Genomic DNA, 20647 nt, shown 5'->3' on the forward strand with positions numbered 1-20647 from the left:
CTAATCTTTGTTTCCTCTCTGCCAACCAGTTTCCTATCCACCTCAATACACTTCCCCCAATCCCATGCGCTTTAACCTTGCACATTAATCTTTTACGTGGAGCTTTGTCAACTTTTGCGCTCTGGGCTGAAATTGTTTTGTGTTCTGAGTTTACGGGTTGGCTGGTTATCAGGTTGGGATTGTCTGCAACTTATCATTAGATTGTCAGATAGTTGCATCCCCTCCATTTGTGCTGGATTTATCAGTCAACTGTAGAAACAAAGCAACAGCCTGCCAACCCATGACATGTGTCTCCTTAACTGTGTGGAGCTTTAAAAGGTGTGTGCTTTTACTCTCTGTGATATGTTTATTTATCAGAGCTATTATTAAAACTTTTGTTATACCTGAGGTCAGTTACATTTCCATACCAAAAGCCTTTTGCAGTTTGCCAAATGCACAGCATTTTAAAGGGAATCATTTGTGCTGAGCAAGTGTCACAATGCTATATGGCTTTTAATTGTTTCGTATTAAAAGTGTCCTCTGCAAAGCCTGGGTATTTCCATTCATTTTTGTTATGTGCAGCAGAGTTGAACTGAAGGACTGCATTAGGTGTCAGGTCACTTGATGTTCTGAGTTTAATAAAAGTGTTTGTTACTTGAATTTTTATTCTTGAGCCTCTCCTTGCTGGGTTTTTCTGCTCAAGGGACCTGAGCTCAGTTTGTGTTAGGATAAACATGTTTCCCTATGGATATGGTATTAAGCTGAGCTGTTGCTTTCCTGTCTTGGAGGCCTGATAAAGATCTTGGACTAAGTGTGGTGGTAATCACAATCCTGTGAGTGTGATATGCCATCCCCAGGAGAAAGCTCCAGCCACAAGCCTGTCAGGTTTCATTCTTTTGATTAAAATGAGATAAAATCTTGAGTTGTATCTTTGCGTGTCACTTTTTAAAAAATAAACACAACTCTTTATATTCAAACATGTGAGCATATTGACCAGAGAACACCACAGAGGCCTCAGCTGAGAAGGGTAATAATGTAGGCAGAAGCAGGCTGATTAATGTAAAAGCAGGTCTGAAACAACAAGGTGCAGGGCTGGATGAACACAGCAGGCCAAGCAGCATCATAGGAGCAGAGAGGCTGACGTTTCGGGCCTAGACCCTTCATCTGAAACCTCTTTGTCAGCCTCTCTGCACTAGCCTGTCTCCTCCCCCACTTCCATTGAAGCCAAGTGTTCCATTCAAGGCACTAACTATGACATTATTTAGTTTCTAAGTAGACTTCTCATTACCACTTATTATTTTGTGCTGTGTGCTTCTTATAATAAAATGTTGAATTCTATAAGCTTTTGTTATGTAGCCTTAGCAACCGAAATTCTTCCTCTGATGCCCTGAAAACCTAAATCTCTTTCTTGTTCCATATCACTGAGCCTACTTCCACTCTATGTATAATTACTACCATTTCTTTTTAATTAAGTACATCCTATAACAGCTTCCGATTATTGATGTACTCAGTGAACACAGTTATGCTGCAGTTATACAAAGCCCTGCTCAGACCACACCAGGAGTAATGTGAGCAATTCTGGGCACCACACTTTTTAAGGAGGTTATTTGAGCTTGCTGGAGAAGCAGCATAGTTCTTCCAAAGTAATATTTGAGAGAGTTCTAGGGTTTTGATTCCACAGCAGTGAAGGAGGGGTGATTTAGTTCCAAGTCAGAATGGTGTGTGGATTGGAGGGGAACATGCAGGTAGTCGTGATCACAGTGTTCCAGGTGGTAGAGGTCGTGGGTTTGAATGGTACTATCAAAGGAGTCTGTTGTGCATCTTGTAGATTGTACACCTTACTGCCACTGCTGGAGAGGATGGATGGGGTGTGATCAAGCATGCAGCTTTGTCCTGGATCGTGTTGTGCTCCTTGGATGTTGTAGGAGCTGTGTCCATCCAGGTAAGTAGGAGAGTATTCCAGCACATGTCTGGCTTGTCAGTAATGGTCAGGTGGTAGAGTGACGAAAGGAGAATTACTTGCTGCAAACTTTTCAGGATTTGTTCTGAGGAAGGGTCACAGGACTCGAAACATTAACTCTGATTCCACTCCACAGATGCTGCCTTTTCCAGCAACTTCTGTTTTTGTTTCTGATTTACAGCATCTGCAGTTCTTTTGGTTTTTCTCAGTCTCTTGCATGCTTTTGTAGCTAGATTTTTTTATATGGCTAGACCAGTTCTGTTTCTGGTCAGAGGTAACCCCTGAGATGTTAACATTGGGAGATTCAGCAATGCCTGGCACAAATGCAGTCTGAATGTTATTTGCCACTCATTATCGCAGGGCTGGATATTGTCCAGGTCTTGCTGCATTCAAACATGGACTGCTTCAGTACCTGAGGAGTTGGGAATACCGCTGGACATTGTGCAATCATCAGCAAACCATCCCCACTGCTGACATGATGAAGGGAAGATCAGCTGTTTCATCAAAGAATGTTGAGCCGAGGGTCACAATTTTAATAATTTAAAATTAACTTACTCAGAGAGATTTGCTGCTTAGTGCTGGACTTGTAAGCTGTTTTGCTGTTTGCATATCAGTCTATTCTTATTGCGAAACTTGACACCATCACCACCACCATCTGCCCCCACCTAAGACCTGGGTTGGCCCCTAACCACCTGCTGCCCAAAATGCTTGACTTGAAATCTGCCAAGATCCAAAATTTAGCATGGCCTCACTTCTCTAAGCTGCTGGTTTTGAGAGAGTATGCCTGTATTTTGCTATCCTGTTGTGTCAATCATAAAGTGTGTTCCCAAATAAACTGAGTTGGGAATTTGTTTTATTGTCATAGAGTTAAAGGTGCATGTTTTTCTCTGGGTGGATTATGAATTAATATCTATGTCGTGAGTTGAACCTTCCTGCACAAACTAATGACACAGTTGTCCGATCTTTCACTGACACCAGCTGTACATTTGCTGACAGTGAAAGGAAATAGTTGCAGTGCAGCTGGTACGTGAGAGTAGAATGCCCTAAAAGTTCAGGACAACTTAATGAAATAAAAAAGGCAGGAGATGTTTTGGTCAGAATCATTTCATTTACAGTTTCTCTCCGTTGCAGAAACCATACTGCCTTTAGACTGCATTGAGTTCTAAAATCGTTTGGATCCTTTTATTCTTCCCCATTTTTCTTCTTACTGCCCAATAAAGTTAAGGATGGAAGTGATTTAAAAGAAAATTTTTAGAGACCTTTGTAATTCATGGATACCATCCTGGGGGTCAGGAGTGTGGGTGATCTCACCACCCAGGTGGGATGGCCTTGCCTTACGGAAGGACAAAGTAATCCAGCCTCTTGGACTGAGATTGAGGCAGTGGGGTAGCTGGTGTTTGTTTCCATGGGGTGGATGGATGTGGTCGTGCCTTTCAGTGGGGAGAGGGATCTTGCCTTCCAGAGGGATTAGCCCAGTTTTTCCAGGGTTGCTTCTTCATGAAGAGAATCTCCTTGAAATTGTGTGGATCTAAAGCTGTGGACATACCCAATGCCAGATACTTCAGCATAATCTTCAAGAATGGTGTTGCGTACTTGAAATTTCTTTATCTTTTGTAAAGAAGAAAAACACAATTGAAAATCCTTACTGAGCTACTGTTTACTCTGCCATTATAAAGGGACCAGGTGGTGAACATGCATCTCTACATCTCACAGGATCACCACAGTGTGGAAGCAGGCCATTCGGCTTTTAGAGTCCACACCAATCCTCCAAAAACGGCATCCCACCAGGACCAACCCCATTCCTGTCACCGTACATTTCCCATGGCTAATCCACCTTACCTGCACACGACGGGTAGTTTAGCATGGCCAATCTACCTAACCTACAAGTCTTTGAAGTGTTGGAGGAATCCAGACCACCCAGAGGAAACCCATGCAGACACAGGGAGAATGTGCAAACTCCGCACAGTCGCCCCAGGGCGGAATCGAACCCGGGTCCCTGATACTGTGAGGCAGCAGTGCTAGCCACTGTGCCGTCCAAACTTCGTCGTGTTTTTGTATGATGGTATGACAAACTGGGAACTGCATTGAAGTTGAGGAGACCTTTGGGACTTGGATCAGCAAACTGCACGCCGAGGTGGATAGTAGATGAGCAATTCTCTGCCATCACTCCAGCTTGGCTAACAGGGGAAACTGTAGCTACCTGGAGTATACCAGCATTCCAAAGTTTATCATTCCTGTGACAAAATCTGGCCATATATCAGCTAACTGTAGCACTGTCATCTGTAAGAACTGCATGCAGGAAGGTCATCTGGCAAAGGACTGCAACCTGTGTGGTGGAGCAGGCCACCTCTACAAGACCTGCCTAAAACATGGCCTCACTTCTGCACAGGCAGAGAAAACTAAAGAGGGATATGTGGAAGGGACCACAAATGTGGCAATCACCTGGGGGTCCTGCAGCCTGCCAATGTGGGACCCTTCAATGTGCAGACTGAGCCAAAGGGAAGGGCACGGAGATGGACAAGAGGAAAGAAATGAACAAAGAAAAAGTCCGCCAAACCCTGGCACCATCTCCCCAAGCCTCCCACTCCTCAGATGACCAAATCTGTAACAGAGACAATGGCAGAACGTCCAGGGGAGTGGCAGCTGGGGAAAGAACATCAACAATAGCAAGAGACAACTCTCATCTGATGTGGACAATATGAGCTGTTGCTCTTCAGGTGAAGAGGACAAGGACAGCACTTTCAGAAGAAGAGATAAAGCTGCAGGCAGCTGGAGGAGGAGATACCTGAGCTCCAAAACATTGGAGACAGTAAAGAGGCCAGTGCACCCCAGCTACAAAGGCCAGTTCACTCCAACTCCAGGAATCCTGGAACATCAACACCATTGAACTAATGTAAAAGACGTTGACAGCAGACAACAGTTGGTGCCTCACCCCTTGTATGAACCCACCTGGACTGAACCATTCGATGAGAACAGACCAAAATGGCTTCCTTGTCTAAGGGGAGTTTGAAGTGGGTGTTGTTCGAATGTATTTGCTGCCCTCGTCCTTCCAAATGGTAATGACTATAAATTTGGAAGGTGCTGTCAAAGGAGCCCTGGTGAATTTCTGCAGTGCATTTTGTAGATGGTACTCACTGCTGGTACTGATGTTGATAGAGGGGGTGAACATGCATGTGGTGCCTATCAAGCATGCTGCTTTGTTCTGGATGAGTCCAGCTTCTTGAGTTGTTGGAGCTGCACTCACCCAGGCCAATGGTGAGTGTTCCATTACATTCCTGACTTTATACCTTATAAATGGTGGACAGACTTGGGGAAATCTGAAGCTGAATTGATAGAATTCCCAGCTTCTGTCCCTTTTTGTAGAGTTATTGTATTTATATGGCTAGTCCAGTTCAGTTTCTGGTCAATGGTAACCTCCCAGGATATTGATTATAGGAGAATCAATGGTGGTAATGCCATTGAATGTCCAGGAAAGTCGGTTAGATTCTCTCTTGTTGGAGATAGTCATTGCCCGGCACTTTTGTGGCGTGAACTTACACACCACAGTTCAAAACAATGACTGTCTGGCCATTTTTTATTTAAGCAGCTCCTACCGCAGCTTGAGATGTCCAGGTCAAACATTGTGAACAGTGACCTTTAACTGCATCATCGATGTGCTGTGTGATCCAGCAGGACTGACAGTGAACTGGATGCCGAGTCCAGACTCTTGATGGAAATATTAGAGATGGTAAGCTGCAAATGGAGTGCAGCATAGTCTGGCCATTTCCAGGATAGACATCCTGTTTGTGTCATGTGCATTCACAATTAGTTCCACCAACGTCAAACCAGTGTTCTTATCTAACTATTATCTCTTACTGACTGCCACCTACAGGGTAGACCAGAGGAGTGACACAGGTCATGAAAGCAAAATGTGAGTTTGCTGACCTCAGAAAATATCAAGGAACTGAACAGGTTTCTTTCAAAGGTTGGAGAACTGTGGGTTTATCTTAACTTCCAGCTAATGTGTCGGAAATAAAACCACGGCAAAAACACGAGGTTCTTCGACTTCAAAGCAGAAGGTGAGCAAGCAACAGAGAAGGGTGCTGAATCCAGAAAAGCATGCAGGATCTACTGTGGCTGCCATTGATGGGGGTTGTTGTTAAGGAAGATGTCCAAGAGGTGAGGAGCCATTAAACCTCATTCTTTCTCTTGGAGGCCTCTAAGAACATCTTCCAGTCCAGAGACTACTCTGAGGAGCAGGAAAAGGGGTGCTCACATTTATCTTTCTATCAGGTACACAGTGAGAGTTGTGATCAGCAGCATGAAGGAAGAAGATAGCTCAGAAACGTCTTTGCAGCTTGACGTCAAGATCACTAAGTCTCATTATGAAGTCCACAGACGGCACAAAATCAATTATGTCCTCTATCACAGAGGGTTTAAGCAACATTGTAAGGGACAGTCTGGGCAAGCTATTAATTCTGGATGAGCTGATTAAGATTCTCGAATGCTTTGATAAGATTAAAACTCCTGGATGCTTTGGCTCAATGGCTGAGTTGTATCAGTCTCTGTTGGACTTGGTCATCTGGGACCCACGAGGTGTACGAGAGTATGCTTCTGATTAGTAGCATGTCCTTCATGAGCGGAAGGGAGGACAGAAATTGGTGGCCTGTCTCACTGCTACAAACTCCTGATCAAGTTCATCACCAATCAGATCAAGTCTGATATGGAGCTGATATTGCACCTAGATAGATCAGAACTGTACCCATCAGGAGATCTCCAGAAACCCCGTGGTACTTGACATAATCATCTATATACGGGACAGAGGTTGGAACATGTGCCCCATCAGCCTGGACAGGAGAAGGCCTTTAACAGAATATTCCACACCTATATAATAGACGGGATTGGGAAAGAAATGTACAATTAGATACAGCTGCTCTACACAAACATCAGTGATGCAGTTTCAATCAATGGGTGAAAATCAGAAAGCTTTCTAATGAAATCGGGAGCCAGACATGGCTGCCCTGACACCCCTATCCTTGTTTGTTTGTTGTGCAGAAGTTTTAGCTAAGTCCATCAGGAGATTCTGCAGCAAAAGGGCTGGTTGATCTTGTCAAATGATGTCCTAAGCAAACTATCAAAGTCATTTAGCAGAGTACCTCTTCACTATAACTTACAAACAAGCACCGAGACAGAGTTTAGCTGGCCACGAGGAAGGACTTTCTCGTCAGATCCTTCCTATATGGCCAGTCGCTCATCCCCTCCATGCACAACACTCGAGGTGACTGTGACTGTGACTGTGAACTATTGCTCACCTCTTTGTGAAACTTGCCTTTGCAAAAAAGGTCAGAAGAAAGCCTTTTTGTCAAGGTTCATCCTGAGCTGCTCCAGACTCTGTGTTCTAAGGGCTACCCTAGAACGTGCACTAAGAGAAACACCAACAGCAGCTGGAGGACTGTCATATCATTGAAAGACACTCTTGTTCTGCTGGAAACATGCTGGTCTTCTGCCACAGCCTTATCCTTGACTGTGGCAGATTAGCGCATTCCAAGGTCCAGGATTACATGCTGATTGCAGAGAAAAGCTTGAGACACGATGGGGATTTGTCACTGGCCAAGGCCTTTCAGCTGTTGTACCCTGAATATTTGAAAAGCGTAGAACTCGTCAGGCTGTACGTTTGACAAGGAGTTTACATGGTGAACATCACGGGTAATGAAAATGTATTGAGGCAACTCAGAGTGGCACATCACACAGGGAAGCAGTTTACCTCTGTTGCACTTTCTGTAATCTGTGAAATGTATATGGTAATTATTAAAACTAATGCTATCGTATTGAGGTACCAAGGCATGCAACTTGGAGATAGCTCAAGCTGAAATGTTTTAAAATGTACCTTTACAAATTTTTTATGAATAAAGTGTACTTTACAGAAAAGAAAGGATGCTTTCATCTTCTGAGCAGTAAAAGATTCTGACCAACTTGGTCATGGTGGTTTGGGGAGAGTGAGCGTGATAGAAAGGTCAATGTGACCTCATCCCTTGACAGTATGCATTTTAGATGGCCGTGCACCCTAATTCCTCAGCTTAATATCACTCAAGATATACTTGAATCAAAGCAAAGTTTATCACCTAACCAAACTGAAATCAACTGCAGCACCGTGTTGGACCTCCTGCAATTGTAAAGCATAATTCCATGACAACTTTCAATTTTAGCCAGATTGGCATGAAGACAAATGCCACATCACTCTTATAATCTTTGAAGTTTGGCTGTTCTGGATTAAATTCCACGCATAGTACTTTGTTTCTAATTAATGCAGTCACTGCATTTTTGTAAGGATATTTAATATGTGCTGTGATGATATTGCCACAGAAAATAATAATGATCAAGTTGTCAGGTTGCATGAAATTTTAAAAGAAAGGATTATGTCTCAGTATCTCATCCATGTTGTAATCAGAATACTCATCTCAGACAGAGGCTGTTATATTTTCCATCACTTCTCTGGTTACAGCTCAAAGTGATGCTCTGTGTCTCACATATTGTTGCTTTGATCTATTTTAGTACACAGGCATGCAAGTAATCTACAGTTTGATTGTTGGCTGGTTGAAAGCACGTTTTAAGCAGATGTAGAGTTGTTTTGTTCTCTACTTTCACAACAGGTCGAGAGCTTATTTGATTCACGTACCTGCTTGTACATGAGAAAGATTAAAATGCTTGACAGTTTGATTGGAAGCAAAGCTTGGGGAGATTTTACTGGTGTTTATTTTGTGTCTGGATAAGAAACTGCATCCTTTCACTGCTGTGTTGTGCTGTTAAATGTACCAGAATGAATTAACCAGGCTATATATCATTTAACACTTAACAAGTGTTTCAAATTAGGACCAAAGAAACTGCAATGCCCTCCCTGGTGCACATGCTGCCCGATGTCTCGTTAAAACACCAGTATGTGTCAGATACTTTTCACAATTTATCTTGTTAAATGGGCATCCTTGTGGTTTCAAGAAGTCTTCAGGAATTTCGGTTCTTTCGCAACACTTGATTCGACAAAAGGGACATTCAATCTGGGCCACGACAGGTGCTGCATGTTGTTTTTAAAATCTTAATGAATTATTTTTAAAACAAATGACCTGACATGATCGTTTCCTCACGCTCCCATTCTTTAACACGTATTTTTGTCCCTCACTGCATTTTTACATGGTATTAAAAAATAAGATTTTTATTAATGAATTTTAACTTGGAGCTCCATTCATATTCTGTGTAATGTGGACTTAATTTTAATGCTTGCAGTAAATTGCAGTTTTCGATCCCTATGGCGACATAACAGTTGGGAAAATAAAAATTTATTGCTCACATGAGAATAAAGGAGCCTTTATGTCAAAGGTAACATTTTGTATAAATAGATTTTCTTTTCGTTTCTGATGGGTATTGTCTTTAACTCCAGCCCAACTCAGCCCAGCAGTTGAGGAACTTTCAGAAACAAAGCATCTCTGTGGCTTTTTAATGTAAGGCACACAATAACCAATAGCCCAATCAACTCCTTAACATTTACTACTTACAGAACATTTTTGTATAATTAGAAGCACTGTGACCTCCTTTCCAATAAATCCTTGAATGAATAATGGGATGGACTAGATCCTACGAGATGAAAGTAAACTAATAAATCAATCAATCAATCAATTAATGAATCAATCTAACCAGGCCATTGGGCTGCTCTCTCATTAAAGAGAGATGACTGGTGGTTTAACCTGCGGGTCACCATACCTCAGGTGAGGGGAGAGGCTGGGGAGGAGGGTCCTTCGTGATAACCTCAGCCAGTGCAGGAGTTGAACCTATGCAGTTGCCATCACTCTGCAAGCCAGCCATCCAACCAACTGAGCTAACCAAACATAGAAGGGGAAAACGTTTGTTTCTTTAATTCGATCTTTTAAAAACCTAGTGCTTAATGTTAAGACGAGTTATAATTCTACTTCCTTCTATATGATGTATTTCAGGCTGATGACTATCTGTTTGGCGCTGGATCAATGTCCCTCAACCGCCAGCATGGAAATGCTAGATGATGAATTGATTTGTTAATACATGTATATATCTGTGATGCTATCTTGTTTGTGCAATTATCTATGCAATCACATGTTGGACTTATCATGCATTTCAGAACCCACCAAACTGGAGTTTAAACAAGTCATTTTCGATCCTAAAGGACTGCCTAAGAATAAGATCATCTAATCTGTAAGGTGTATAATGCCTAGGCCTGAGAAAACAAGTTGCATTCTTTACAAAACAGTTTCCTCTTGCTTGGTCAACTCTTATTTCTCAACATTAAATTTTTCACCAATCTCGAATAAGAAAAATGAGCCTTCAGGGATCTTTGAACAAAAATATCACTTTTAAAAAGTTCATGGGCATTGAGGATAACATATTAGCATGGAGACAGGCTTGGCTAACTAATACAAAATTGAGATTAGGATTTAAAGGGACATTTTCAGGATAGCAACACATAACAAGGGATCAATGCTGGGTCCATCATTATTTACAATAATTTTAATGATTTGGATGATGGAATTGTTTGTATTATTGTCAAGAATGGCACAAAAAAGAAGTGGTAAGGATGATGCAGAGTCTGCGGAGGGATATCGACAGGTTAAGTGAGTGGTTAAAAATATAGTAGATGGAATATAATGTGAAGTTATACACTATAAGCAGGAAAAAGAGAGGAGCTGGATACTATTTAAATGGAGAAAGACTACTGCAATACAGAGGGATTTGGGGGTCCCTGCTAATGAATCATAAAAAGCTAACTGTCAGGCTCAAATGGGGAAATGTAGTTAATAAGGATAGCAGATATAACACAGTGTGGAGCTGGAGGAACACAGCAGGCCAGGCAGCTTCAGAGGAACAGGAAAGTTGATGTTTTAGACCTGGACCCTCGTTCAAAAATGGGGAGGGTGAAGGGACCTCAGAAATAAATAGAGAGGTGGGGTGGGGCTGGGGAAGGTAGGGAATGTGAATAGACTGTTGGTCTTTATTCCAAAGAGAAAGGAGAATAAAAATAGGGAAAATCTTGCTAAAACTACAAGGCACTAGTTAGACCGAGAATACTGTGAATACTTTTGGACCCCTTATCTAAGGAAAGTTATGCTGGCATTGGAGGCAGTCCAGGGAAGGTTCACTAGGTTGATCCTGGATATGGAGAGACTTTTTCATGAGGATTCTAAGTTGGGCCTGTACTCCTTGGTGTTTAGAAGAATGAGAGGCAACTTTATTGAAACATAGAAGATTTGTAGGGGGCTCAACAATTTGTAGGCGCTGAGAGGCTGTTTCCCCTTGTAGGAGACATTAGGACCAGAGGGCATAATATTAGAGATGAGGAGGAATTTCTTCTCTCTGAGGGTAGTGAATCTGTAATTTTTTTTATAGAATTAGGCTGTTGAGACAGGAATATTTAAGGCTGAGATGGGTTTTTAATCACTAAGTGATTCAAGGGTTATAGTGAAAAGGCAGGAATGTAGAGCTGAAGATTATCAGATCAGCCATGATCTCGTTGAATGGGGTGAAGACAATGGTCCAAATAGACAACTCCTGCTCTTTTGTCTCATGGTCTAGGTTTACTTGTGATTTGGTTTCATTTGCTCATCAGTAATCAGCAGTACCAGTGCAAGAATGTGTAATGTCCAGAAAGAGTAACCTTGCATTTATAAAGCACCTTTTGTGACTACCAAACTGCTTTAATCGTCACTGAACCATTTCTTGAAGTATCATAATGTTGGAAACGTGGTAGTTATTCGAACACAGATTCCAGAATGAGACCTAGCCTCATGGACCATTTTTATTCACTGTGGGAGTCAATCACTGAAACTACACACGAGGCACCAATTGATTTTTAACAGAAACATATAAAAGTTTGTTACACAAAAGGTCATCAAGTTATGCTATTTTGAAGTGGTCACATTACCAGTATCAAAAAGAAAGATTCAACCCTTTTTACCATAACAATAACCTTACGGACACCCAGATTGCAGTGGAGGGTCGTCCCTGTCCCACACTAAAGCTCTTTGTTCAGTATGGCTGTAATCAGCCTCCTAACTGAATGGCAAAGCAAGCTCAATGGGCTGAATGGCCACCTCCTCTTCCTGGAAGTTCACTGTTCCAGTGTTTCAATACAAGTAAAAGTGATTTTTTTATTTTTTTTTTGTTTAATATATGCTGCGGTATATATCATGCAGATAGTCAACAGTAATCAATTTTAAAAGGTTTATTATTAATACTGTGTCTTTAAAATATGAAACTGAATCTGTCATTTTGAATAGTTAGATTGTAGACAGGGTTTAATAGAAAGTAGTACTGATAACAGCCCAAGAGCACAGTAGCAGCATATGCCCTTAATAGGGGTGGCATTTATAAACCTGCAACTTCTCCACAATGAGTTCTGTCCTTAATGAGAGTGGGAAACCAGAGAAATAGATTTGTCTATTAACTGGACCCATGGTTTCTTATTGCAATAAGTTCATGGGATTTTGGAGCCAATCTCCATTAGCATTGATCACATTTTTTTTTTCATATTTATTCATGGGATGTGGGCGTTGCTGCCTGGTTAGCATTTGTTGCCCAGAAGACAGTTAAAAGTCAGCCACATTGCTTTGGGTCTGGAATCGTTTCTAGGTCAGACTAGGTAAAGGTGGCAGGTTTCCTTACCTGAAGAGCATTAGTGAACCAAAAGAGTTTTTACAGCAATAAACAGCGGTCACCATTAGGCTAGCTATTTATTGAATTAAAATTTCACCAAATCTTGTGGTGGGATCTGAGCTCCAGTCCCCAGAACATTAGTCTGGGACTCTGAGTTATTAGTCCAATGACCTAACCACAAAATGACCACCTCCCTACCTGAGCACCTTGAGCGACTTAAGCAAAGATCAGGGAGGAGGATAATTGCATGTACAAGGGAAGAAAGAAAAGGAAAATGAGTTCTGTTGCAAGCAAAAAACACAATGGAGTGGCTTGGGCAAACAATTTCGTTTTGTCCAAATCATTGAGTTTAGCTGGTTGGCAAGGAAATACAAATCGCGGCATGGAAATACAAATCGCAGCAAAGCACTTTACTGCACTTGTACATGACTCACCTTTCACAGTGAAAGTAGCATGAAATGTCAGCGGGGAACTAAAAAAGAAAAATCAGTGACATCTTCTTGGCATTAATACCTTTCACCTTTTGAAGAATTTATACTGAGTTCTGTGAATTGCATGGAAATCTTGGGAAGATCAGTACCCTTTTTGTGTGTGTTGTGTTCTGAATCAATGAATGAAAGTACAGTCACCTCGCACCTGTGATCAGTAATCAAGATTAGAGTACAGAACAAGCTGCAGCTGGGATAACACTGATATTGTGACTGAGACATATAAGATTGTTCTTTCGATTCAAGGCTTAGGTGTAGGTATTTTTGCCAATGATATTAACTTCTCCAAGGTAGCTGATTATTTTTTTTTGGCCCATTGATTATCGTTTAAGTGGGTACAATTGAATTCGACCGCTGACAAGAAAGGAGACAGCAAATGAAGGCCCTGCATTATCAAATGATTGGTTAAAGCAAAACAACACAAGAAGGATGAGGAGCCAGAGGTCATTGGGAAAATGAAAGACCATGCAGGGCATTAATGCAGGCTGTTCACATTTCTGATATTTGCATTCAGCTTTTCCATCCTAAATTTGTATGTCAATAGAAACTGTATTTGCCACCATTACAGTGTGACAATTCTGCTATCTGCTGAGTGGAACTGCTTTGACATCACTACTGGTAAAGTGTAATTACAACTAACATATTTAAATAACTAATTTTGCATTAGAAATGTGGATACTGGCATTTTAATGAAATATTTTTTAAACTAAATAGAATGTTTGAATATAAAAGTGGGAATAATATTAAATATGCAAGCCTTGGTCCAGTTATCCCCCGTCATATTATTTTCTTTCATGTCAGAGAGTCATAGAGATGTACAGTGTGGAAACAGACCCTTTGGTCCAACTTGTCCATGCTGACCAGATAGCCTAAATTAATCTAGTCCCATTTTCCAGAATTTGGCCCAGAGCTCTCCAAATCCTTACTATTCATGTAGCCATCCAGATGCCTTTTAAATGTTGTAATTGTACCAGCCTCCACCACTTCCCCTGGCAGCTCATTCCATACACACACCACCCTTTGCATGAAAAAGTTGTCCCTTATGTCTCTTTTAAATCTTTCTCCTTTCACTATAAACCTATGCTGTCTAGTTTTGGACTCCCCCAGCTTGGGGAAAAGACATCGTGATCAGTATATTTTGGGCTTGTCTCCCCATGTGTAACACCATTTAAGATTGATTGTAAGATCCAGCGTGCTTTTCTTTTCACTTCAACTCCTACCGATGCTGTATCCTGTAAAAAGATTTTAAATCACATAATGTGAGGCGCCAGGGTAGGGGATGTGTGATTATACTGGGGAGGGTGCAAAGGGGAAATGTTGCCTGAGATGAATAAAACTATGAAGGGCATTGACAGTGCAGGCAAAGAAGAAGCATTTCCTTTTGGTGGAGGGATCAATGATGAAGGGGCATAGACTTACGGTAAGAGTCAAGAGATTTGAAAAACTTTTTCACCCAGAGTGTAGTTGAAATCTGGAACTCGCTGTGTATATGGTTAGTAGAGACAGAAACCCTCATAACATTGAAGAAGTGTGTACTTGCAATGTCAAAACATAGAATACAATGGGCCGTGTACTGAAAAACTGGATGAGAATAGTCAGGTGGTTGTCTCTGGCTGCCGTAGATCTGATGGGCTGAAGGGCCTTTTTCTGTGCTGTAGACCTTTTATGTTTCTATTTATTCATGAAGCAGCAACAAATCAATTGAACCAGGTTGAAATGCACTAATGAAAAGCCTTTATAAATTCTATGTTCACATTGTATTGAAATTTCCTTTGGAAACCTTTCATGTTGTAACTGTGCCTCCCTCACTGATACAGCTGCAGCACTTTCAGTTTTGCGTGTTTTGTTTCTCAACCTGTGGTGCAGAGAAACCTCAGTGCTGACATCAATCCTACCTCTCTGCTTCTCCTATTTTACTGGTTTTTAAGTATGAGTAAATGTAGGGGCATAATCCGTAGTATGAAAATGGGGACTGTGCCTTACTCTCACCCACTCCAACCTCTTCCCCTGCCGAACGTGCAGCCCTCCACTCCCTCCGCTCCAATCCCAACCTCACTATAAAACCCGCGGACAAGGGAGGCACTGTTGTAGTATGGCGCACTGACCTCTACATCGCCGAGGCCAGACGCCAACTCTCCGACACCACCTCTTACCGCCTCCTGGATCATGACCCCACCCCTGAGCACCAAACCATCATCTCCCAAACCATCCACAACCTCATCATCACCTCAGGTGACCTCCCACCCACAGCCTCCAACCTCATCGTTCCCCAACCCCGCATGCCCGCTTCTATCTCCTTCCCAAAATCCACAAACCTGACTGCCCTGGTCGACCCATTGTCTCCGCCTGCTCCTGCCCCACCGAACTTATCTCCACCTATCTCGACTCCATTTTCTCCCCCTTGGTCCAGGAACTCCCTACTTACGTCCATGAGACCACCCACGCCCTCCACCTCCTCCAGAACTTCCAATTCCCCGGTCCCCAACACCTCATCTTTACCATGGATGTCCAGTCCCTATACACCTGCATTCCCCATACAGATGGCCTAAAGGCTCTCCGCTTCTTCCTGTCCCGCAGGCCTGACCTGTTCCCCTCCACTGACACCCTCATCCGCTTAGCCGAACTCGTCCTCACCCTCAACCACTTCTCTTTCAATTCCTCCCACTTCCTACAGACAAAGGGGCTGGCCATGGGTACCCGCATGGGCCCAAGCTATGCCTGCCTCTTTGTAGGTTACGTGGAACAATCCCTCTTCCGTACCTACACTGGCCCTAAACCCAACCTCTTCCTCCGTTACATTGATGACTGTATCGGCGTCGCCTCATGCTCCCAGGAGGAGCTCGAACAGTTCATCCACTTCACCAACACCTTCCACCCCAACCTTAAGTTCACCTGGACCATCTCTAACACCTCTCTCACCTTCCTGGACCTCTGTTTCCATCTCCGGCAACCATCTGGAAACCGATATCCATTTCAAGCCCACCGACTCCCACAGCTACCTCGAATACACCTCCTCCCACCCACCTTCCTGCAAAAATGCCATCCCCTATTCCCAACTCCTTCGCCTCCCCGCACCTGCTCCCAGGATGAGGCATTCCACTCCCGTACATCTCCGATGTCCTCGTTTTTCAAGGACCGCAACTTGCCCCCCCCAGTGGTCGAGAACGCCCTCGACCGTGTCTCCCGCATTTCCCGCAACTCATCCCTCACACCCCATCCCCGCAATAACAACCAAAAAAAGAATCCCCCTCGTCCTCACGTACCACCCCACCAACCTCCGGATCCAACGCATCATCCTCCGACACTTCCGCCATCTACAATCCGACCCCACCTTTTCCCTCCCCACCCTTTTTATCTGCTTTCCGGAGGGACCACTCTCTCCGTGACTCCCTTGTCCGCTCCACACTCCCCTCCAGCCCCACCACACCCAGCACTTTTCCCTGCAACCGCAGGAAGTGCTACACCTGCCCCCACACCTCCTCCCTCACCCTCATCCCAGGCCCCAAGAAGACTTTCCACATCAAGCAGATGTTCACCTGCACATCTGCTAATGTGGTATACTGCATCCGCTGTACCCGTTGTGGCCTCCTCTATATCGGGGAAACCAAGCGGAGGCTTGGTGACCACTTTGCAGAACACCTACGCTCGATTTGCAATAAACAACTGCACCTCCCAGTCGCGAACCATTTCAACTCCACCTCCCATTCCTCAGACGACATGTCCATCCTGGGCCTCCTGCAGTGCCACAACGATGCCACCCGAAGATTGCAGGAACAGCAACTCATATTCCGCTTGGGAACCCTGCAGCCCAATGGTATCAATGTGGATTTCACAAGCTTCAAAATCTCCCCTCCCCCTACTGCATCCCAAAACCAGCCCAGCTCGTCCCCGCCTCCCTAACCTGTTCTTCCTCCCACCTCAAGCCGCACCCCCATTTCCTACCAATAACCTCATCCCGCCCCCTTGACTTGTCCGCCCTCCCTGGACTGACCTATCTCCTCCCTACCTCCCCACCTACACTCCCCTTTACTGGCTCCATCCCCGCCTCTTCGACCTGTCTGTTTCCTCTCCACCTATCTTCTCCTCTTTCCATCTTCAATCCGCCTCCCATTCTCTCCCTATTTATTTCAGAACCCCCTTCCCCTCCCCCAATTCTGATGAAGTGTCTAGGCCCGAAACGTCAGCCTTCCTGCTCCTATGATGCTGCTTGGCCTGCTGTGTTCATCCAGCTCTACACCTTGTTATCTCACTGTGCCTTACTGTAATTATTTCCTGCCTTCTCTTCCCCTTTTCACAAAACCATCACTGTGCATACTCTATACATGAGCAAATTGAGTCGAAGAAAGTAAGTTATTTTTAACCAACCTGTTTGGACATTTTTTGTGGCAAGTGGGACTTAAATGTGGAGCTTCTCACCTAGAGGTCTCTATGCAACTAACCAGTCACAGGGGCCATCCCTACCCCCTACCCCCACCATTTATATTGGTTGGATGTAGTTGTTGATGCATATCTCCAGCTACTTTCTGATTTGAAATTCTGTCTTTCCTTAGTCTCGTGAATCCATTCGATTAAATGAACTGAAGACTGAAGTATCACCACGGATTTCTGCAGAAGATCTAATTGATCTTTGTGAGTTGTCGGGACCCACAAGCTCCAAGATGCCCACCAAAAAGACAAAATCGGGGAAGCCAAAACTACTAGTGGTGGACATTCGCAGCAGTGAGGAGTATCCTTACAATTTGTATAAATGTCTGAATCTTTCCATTTATTTTATGGTTAATCATCATAATGAGCTGTTAAAATGAAAGAAAAACAACCTTGCACATTTACGGTACCTAGGTTATTCTAAGACATTTCACATGTAATTACTTTTCAAATGCGGTCATGGATGTGCTTTTTGCAAAAATAACAGCAAATTTGTTCAGAGCAAGCTCCCAAAGTGAGCACTAAGATGAATGATGAATTAGCTTTGTTTTTTGCTTATGTTGTTTGGGAGATAATATGGTACAGAATACTGCCGCTTCACTTTGAATAGTGCAGTGTAACCCTTTGAAGGTTGGGTTAATAGCTCATCCACAAGGCAACACTGTCAACTGTGCAGCACTCCAACAATACTTTACTGAAAAGTCAGCCTAGATTATATGACGAAAACCTGACATGGGGCTCAAACCTTCACCTTGTGGAATCAGTGGATAACATGCACTGAAACTAATTTCATGGATGATAAAACATCAGTGTTCAAGATTGGAACCTTTTCTACCAATTTATATCCCACATCAGGTAAAGATTGTTCTGAGGAAGGGTCACTGGACCCGAAACGTTAACTCTGTTTTCTTCTCCACAGATGCTGCCAGACTTGCTTTTCCAGCAACATTGTTTTTGTGCAAAGATTGGATTAGATTCAGTAAAAACATGGGCATGCACAAATTACTGGAATAAGAAAACTATGCCCACCTAGTTCAGTTTTTATCAACATGATAGACACCTGGTACCACAAATGTTCTTGAGTAGTCGTGCAATTTGTTTACGAGTCTACATTAGACCCAGACATGATTCAAACTCCAGTGTGGGAAAGGTTCCAATCTTGAGTGCAAGGTCAGCTATTCCTTCCAAGCTTGGTACACTAACCACGAGCCATGCCTTAAATTTTCTCTCATACTCCGTCCCAAAATATATTTTCAGGAGTTTAGTTTATATTTGAATAAATCAATCCACTTTGTTTCCTTCTCTTTTTGGGAAATCTGTTTCATGAAATAACTTTCTCCTTCATTGAAATAATGTTTTGCTGACTAGCTTTGAATTTACTCCCTGTCCCCAGCTTAAAAGGTGTTTTAATTTGCATTTTTTTACATCTCTGCATCTTTAACCCCCAAAATTTCCCATTTGCTACTTTTGATCCAGCCTCCATCTTAAAGTAGATTTCAACTCGTACAAAAATACATCTTGTTTTTATATGTACTCTTCTGGAATTGCATTAAACCATAACCTTTTAAACAAATTGGTTTTAAATAACAATGTATGCCAATTGCTCTTTAACTCATGTGGAAAATATTTCCTTGTTTCTCTATTATTTGTTAATGCAGTTAGTCCATGGCCATTACACAAAACTAATATGGGGAAAAGCTTTTAGAGATAGTAGGAACTGCAGATACTGGAGAATCCGAGACAACAAGGTGCAGGGCTGGATGAACATCCAGCCCTGCACCTTGTTTTCTCAAAAGCTTTTAGACCTGTTTTTAAGCTGTTTCTCTACACTGATCATAAATTCCTACACTGGCAAAATCCACTTGTTTCTAAATTGATCCCAAGCTTTCACCTTCAATACTCTATTTGAGAGTCCCTTGGTGTTCATTGACCTTTATATGAAACCCCTGATTGACTTTAAAGTTTTAACCTGCATCCTTCTCTTGCAATTCAATTAAAAGTAGTCTGAATTTACTTGCTTTGTGCCATTTACAATGAGTAAGGTCAACTCCCGGGTGACTGCTTTTAAAGCCTACATTTCTACAATCGTTCTTCACAACAGACACCTCTAAGATTACACGGAGGATGCCTTTCCTGTGAAAAATGTACATCTGTAAACTCTGCTTACTGTAATTTTTGTGCCTTTCAAATAATGTTTAAATACAGAATATTTAACCAATTAGTTTTGACTGATCTCTCTACTGCAGCTTCTGATCCAGAAAAAGTCCTATTCTATGGTTTCTCTTACAGGAAAAAAAATTGCTTAAAAAATGAGTTGCAGGTTACTGTGAGGTGACCTTATTACTCATAAATGGTACAGAGCAAGTAAATTCAGACTACTTTTAATTGAATTGCATGAGTAGGATGCAGGTTGAAATTTATGAAAGTCAATCAGGAGTTTCATACAAAGGTCAATGAACACCAAGGAACTCTCAAATCAAGTACTAAAGGTGAAAGCTTTTTTAGAAATTTAGAAACAGTGTCGGAATTTATAATCAGTGTAGCGAGACAGCTTAAAACAGGTCCAAAAGCTTCCTCCCCTGTAATCGTTCTGTATAATGGCTACGGAACAATTTAAACCAACAAATAATATGGATACAAGAAAATATTTTCCATGTGAATTAAAGAACAGCTGGAATGCATTGTCACTTAAATCTGATTTGCTTTGTAGCAATTAGTGGGTTATGGTTTAATGTAATTCCAAACATTACATGTTAGGCAATACAGGGATACAGACCACGTAGAGGCAAAACAATTTTAGTTTGGAATGGCATAATGAGGCAGCGCAGTCTTAGTGGGCCAAAGGGCTATGCTGTATTGTTCTTTGTATATAACTAAGGTGTATTTGAATAACCTTTAGTTTACGTGGTGTTAGAATTATGAGCAAAGGTGATCTTACAGATGTTATACAATTGGATGTGAGATTGGAGAATAGAAGACCAGACAGGAGTACATTGGAATAATTGAGTTGTAAGTCACCATTGTAATATATAAAATGTCAATATTATAATGACAGAGATATGGATAAAGATTCAGCACCAAGTATGTTGGGACAGATGAGGATAAACAATATTGCAGAGGTGGTCTTGGTGATGAAGTGCCTCGG

At 42.4% G+C, this 20647-nt stretch overlaps 1 protein-coding gene across 1 annotated transcript in view; it reads left to right on the forward strand.

Moving 5' to 3' along the window:
* Positions 1 to 20647, forward strand: part of tbck (TBC1 domain containing kinase) — a 147846-nt gene that overhangs the window by 74962 nt on the left and 52237 nt on the right. Inside the window, exon 21 of the mRNA XM_048611333.1 lies at positions 17628 to 17803. Within this exon, the coding sequence (XP_048467290.1) occupies positions 17628 to 17803 (176 nt within the window). The remainder of the gene's footprint in view (positions 1 to 17627; positions 17804 to 20647) is intronic.

The sequence above is a fragment of the Rhincodon typus genome, chromosome 1 (genome assembly GCF_021869965.1).
Source record: "Rhincodon typus isolate 14 chromosome 1, sRhiTyp1.1, whole genome shotgun sequence".
NCBI classification, from domain to species: domain Eukaryota; kingdom Metazoa; phylum Chordata; class Chondrichthyes; order Orectolobiformes; family Rhincodontidae; genus Rhincodon; species Rhincodon typus.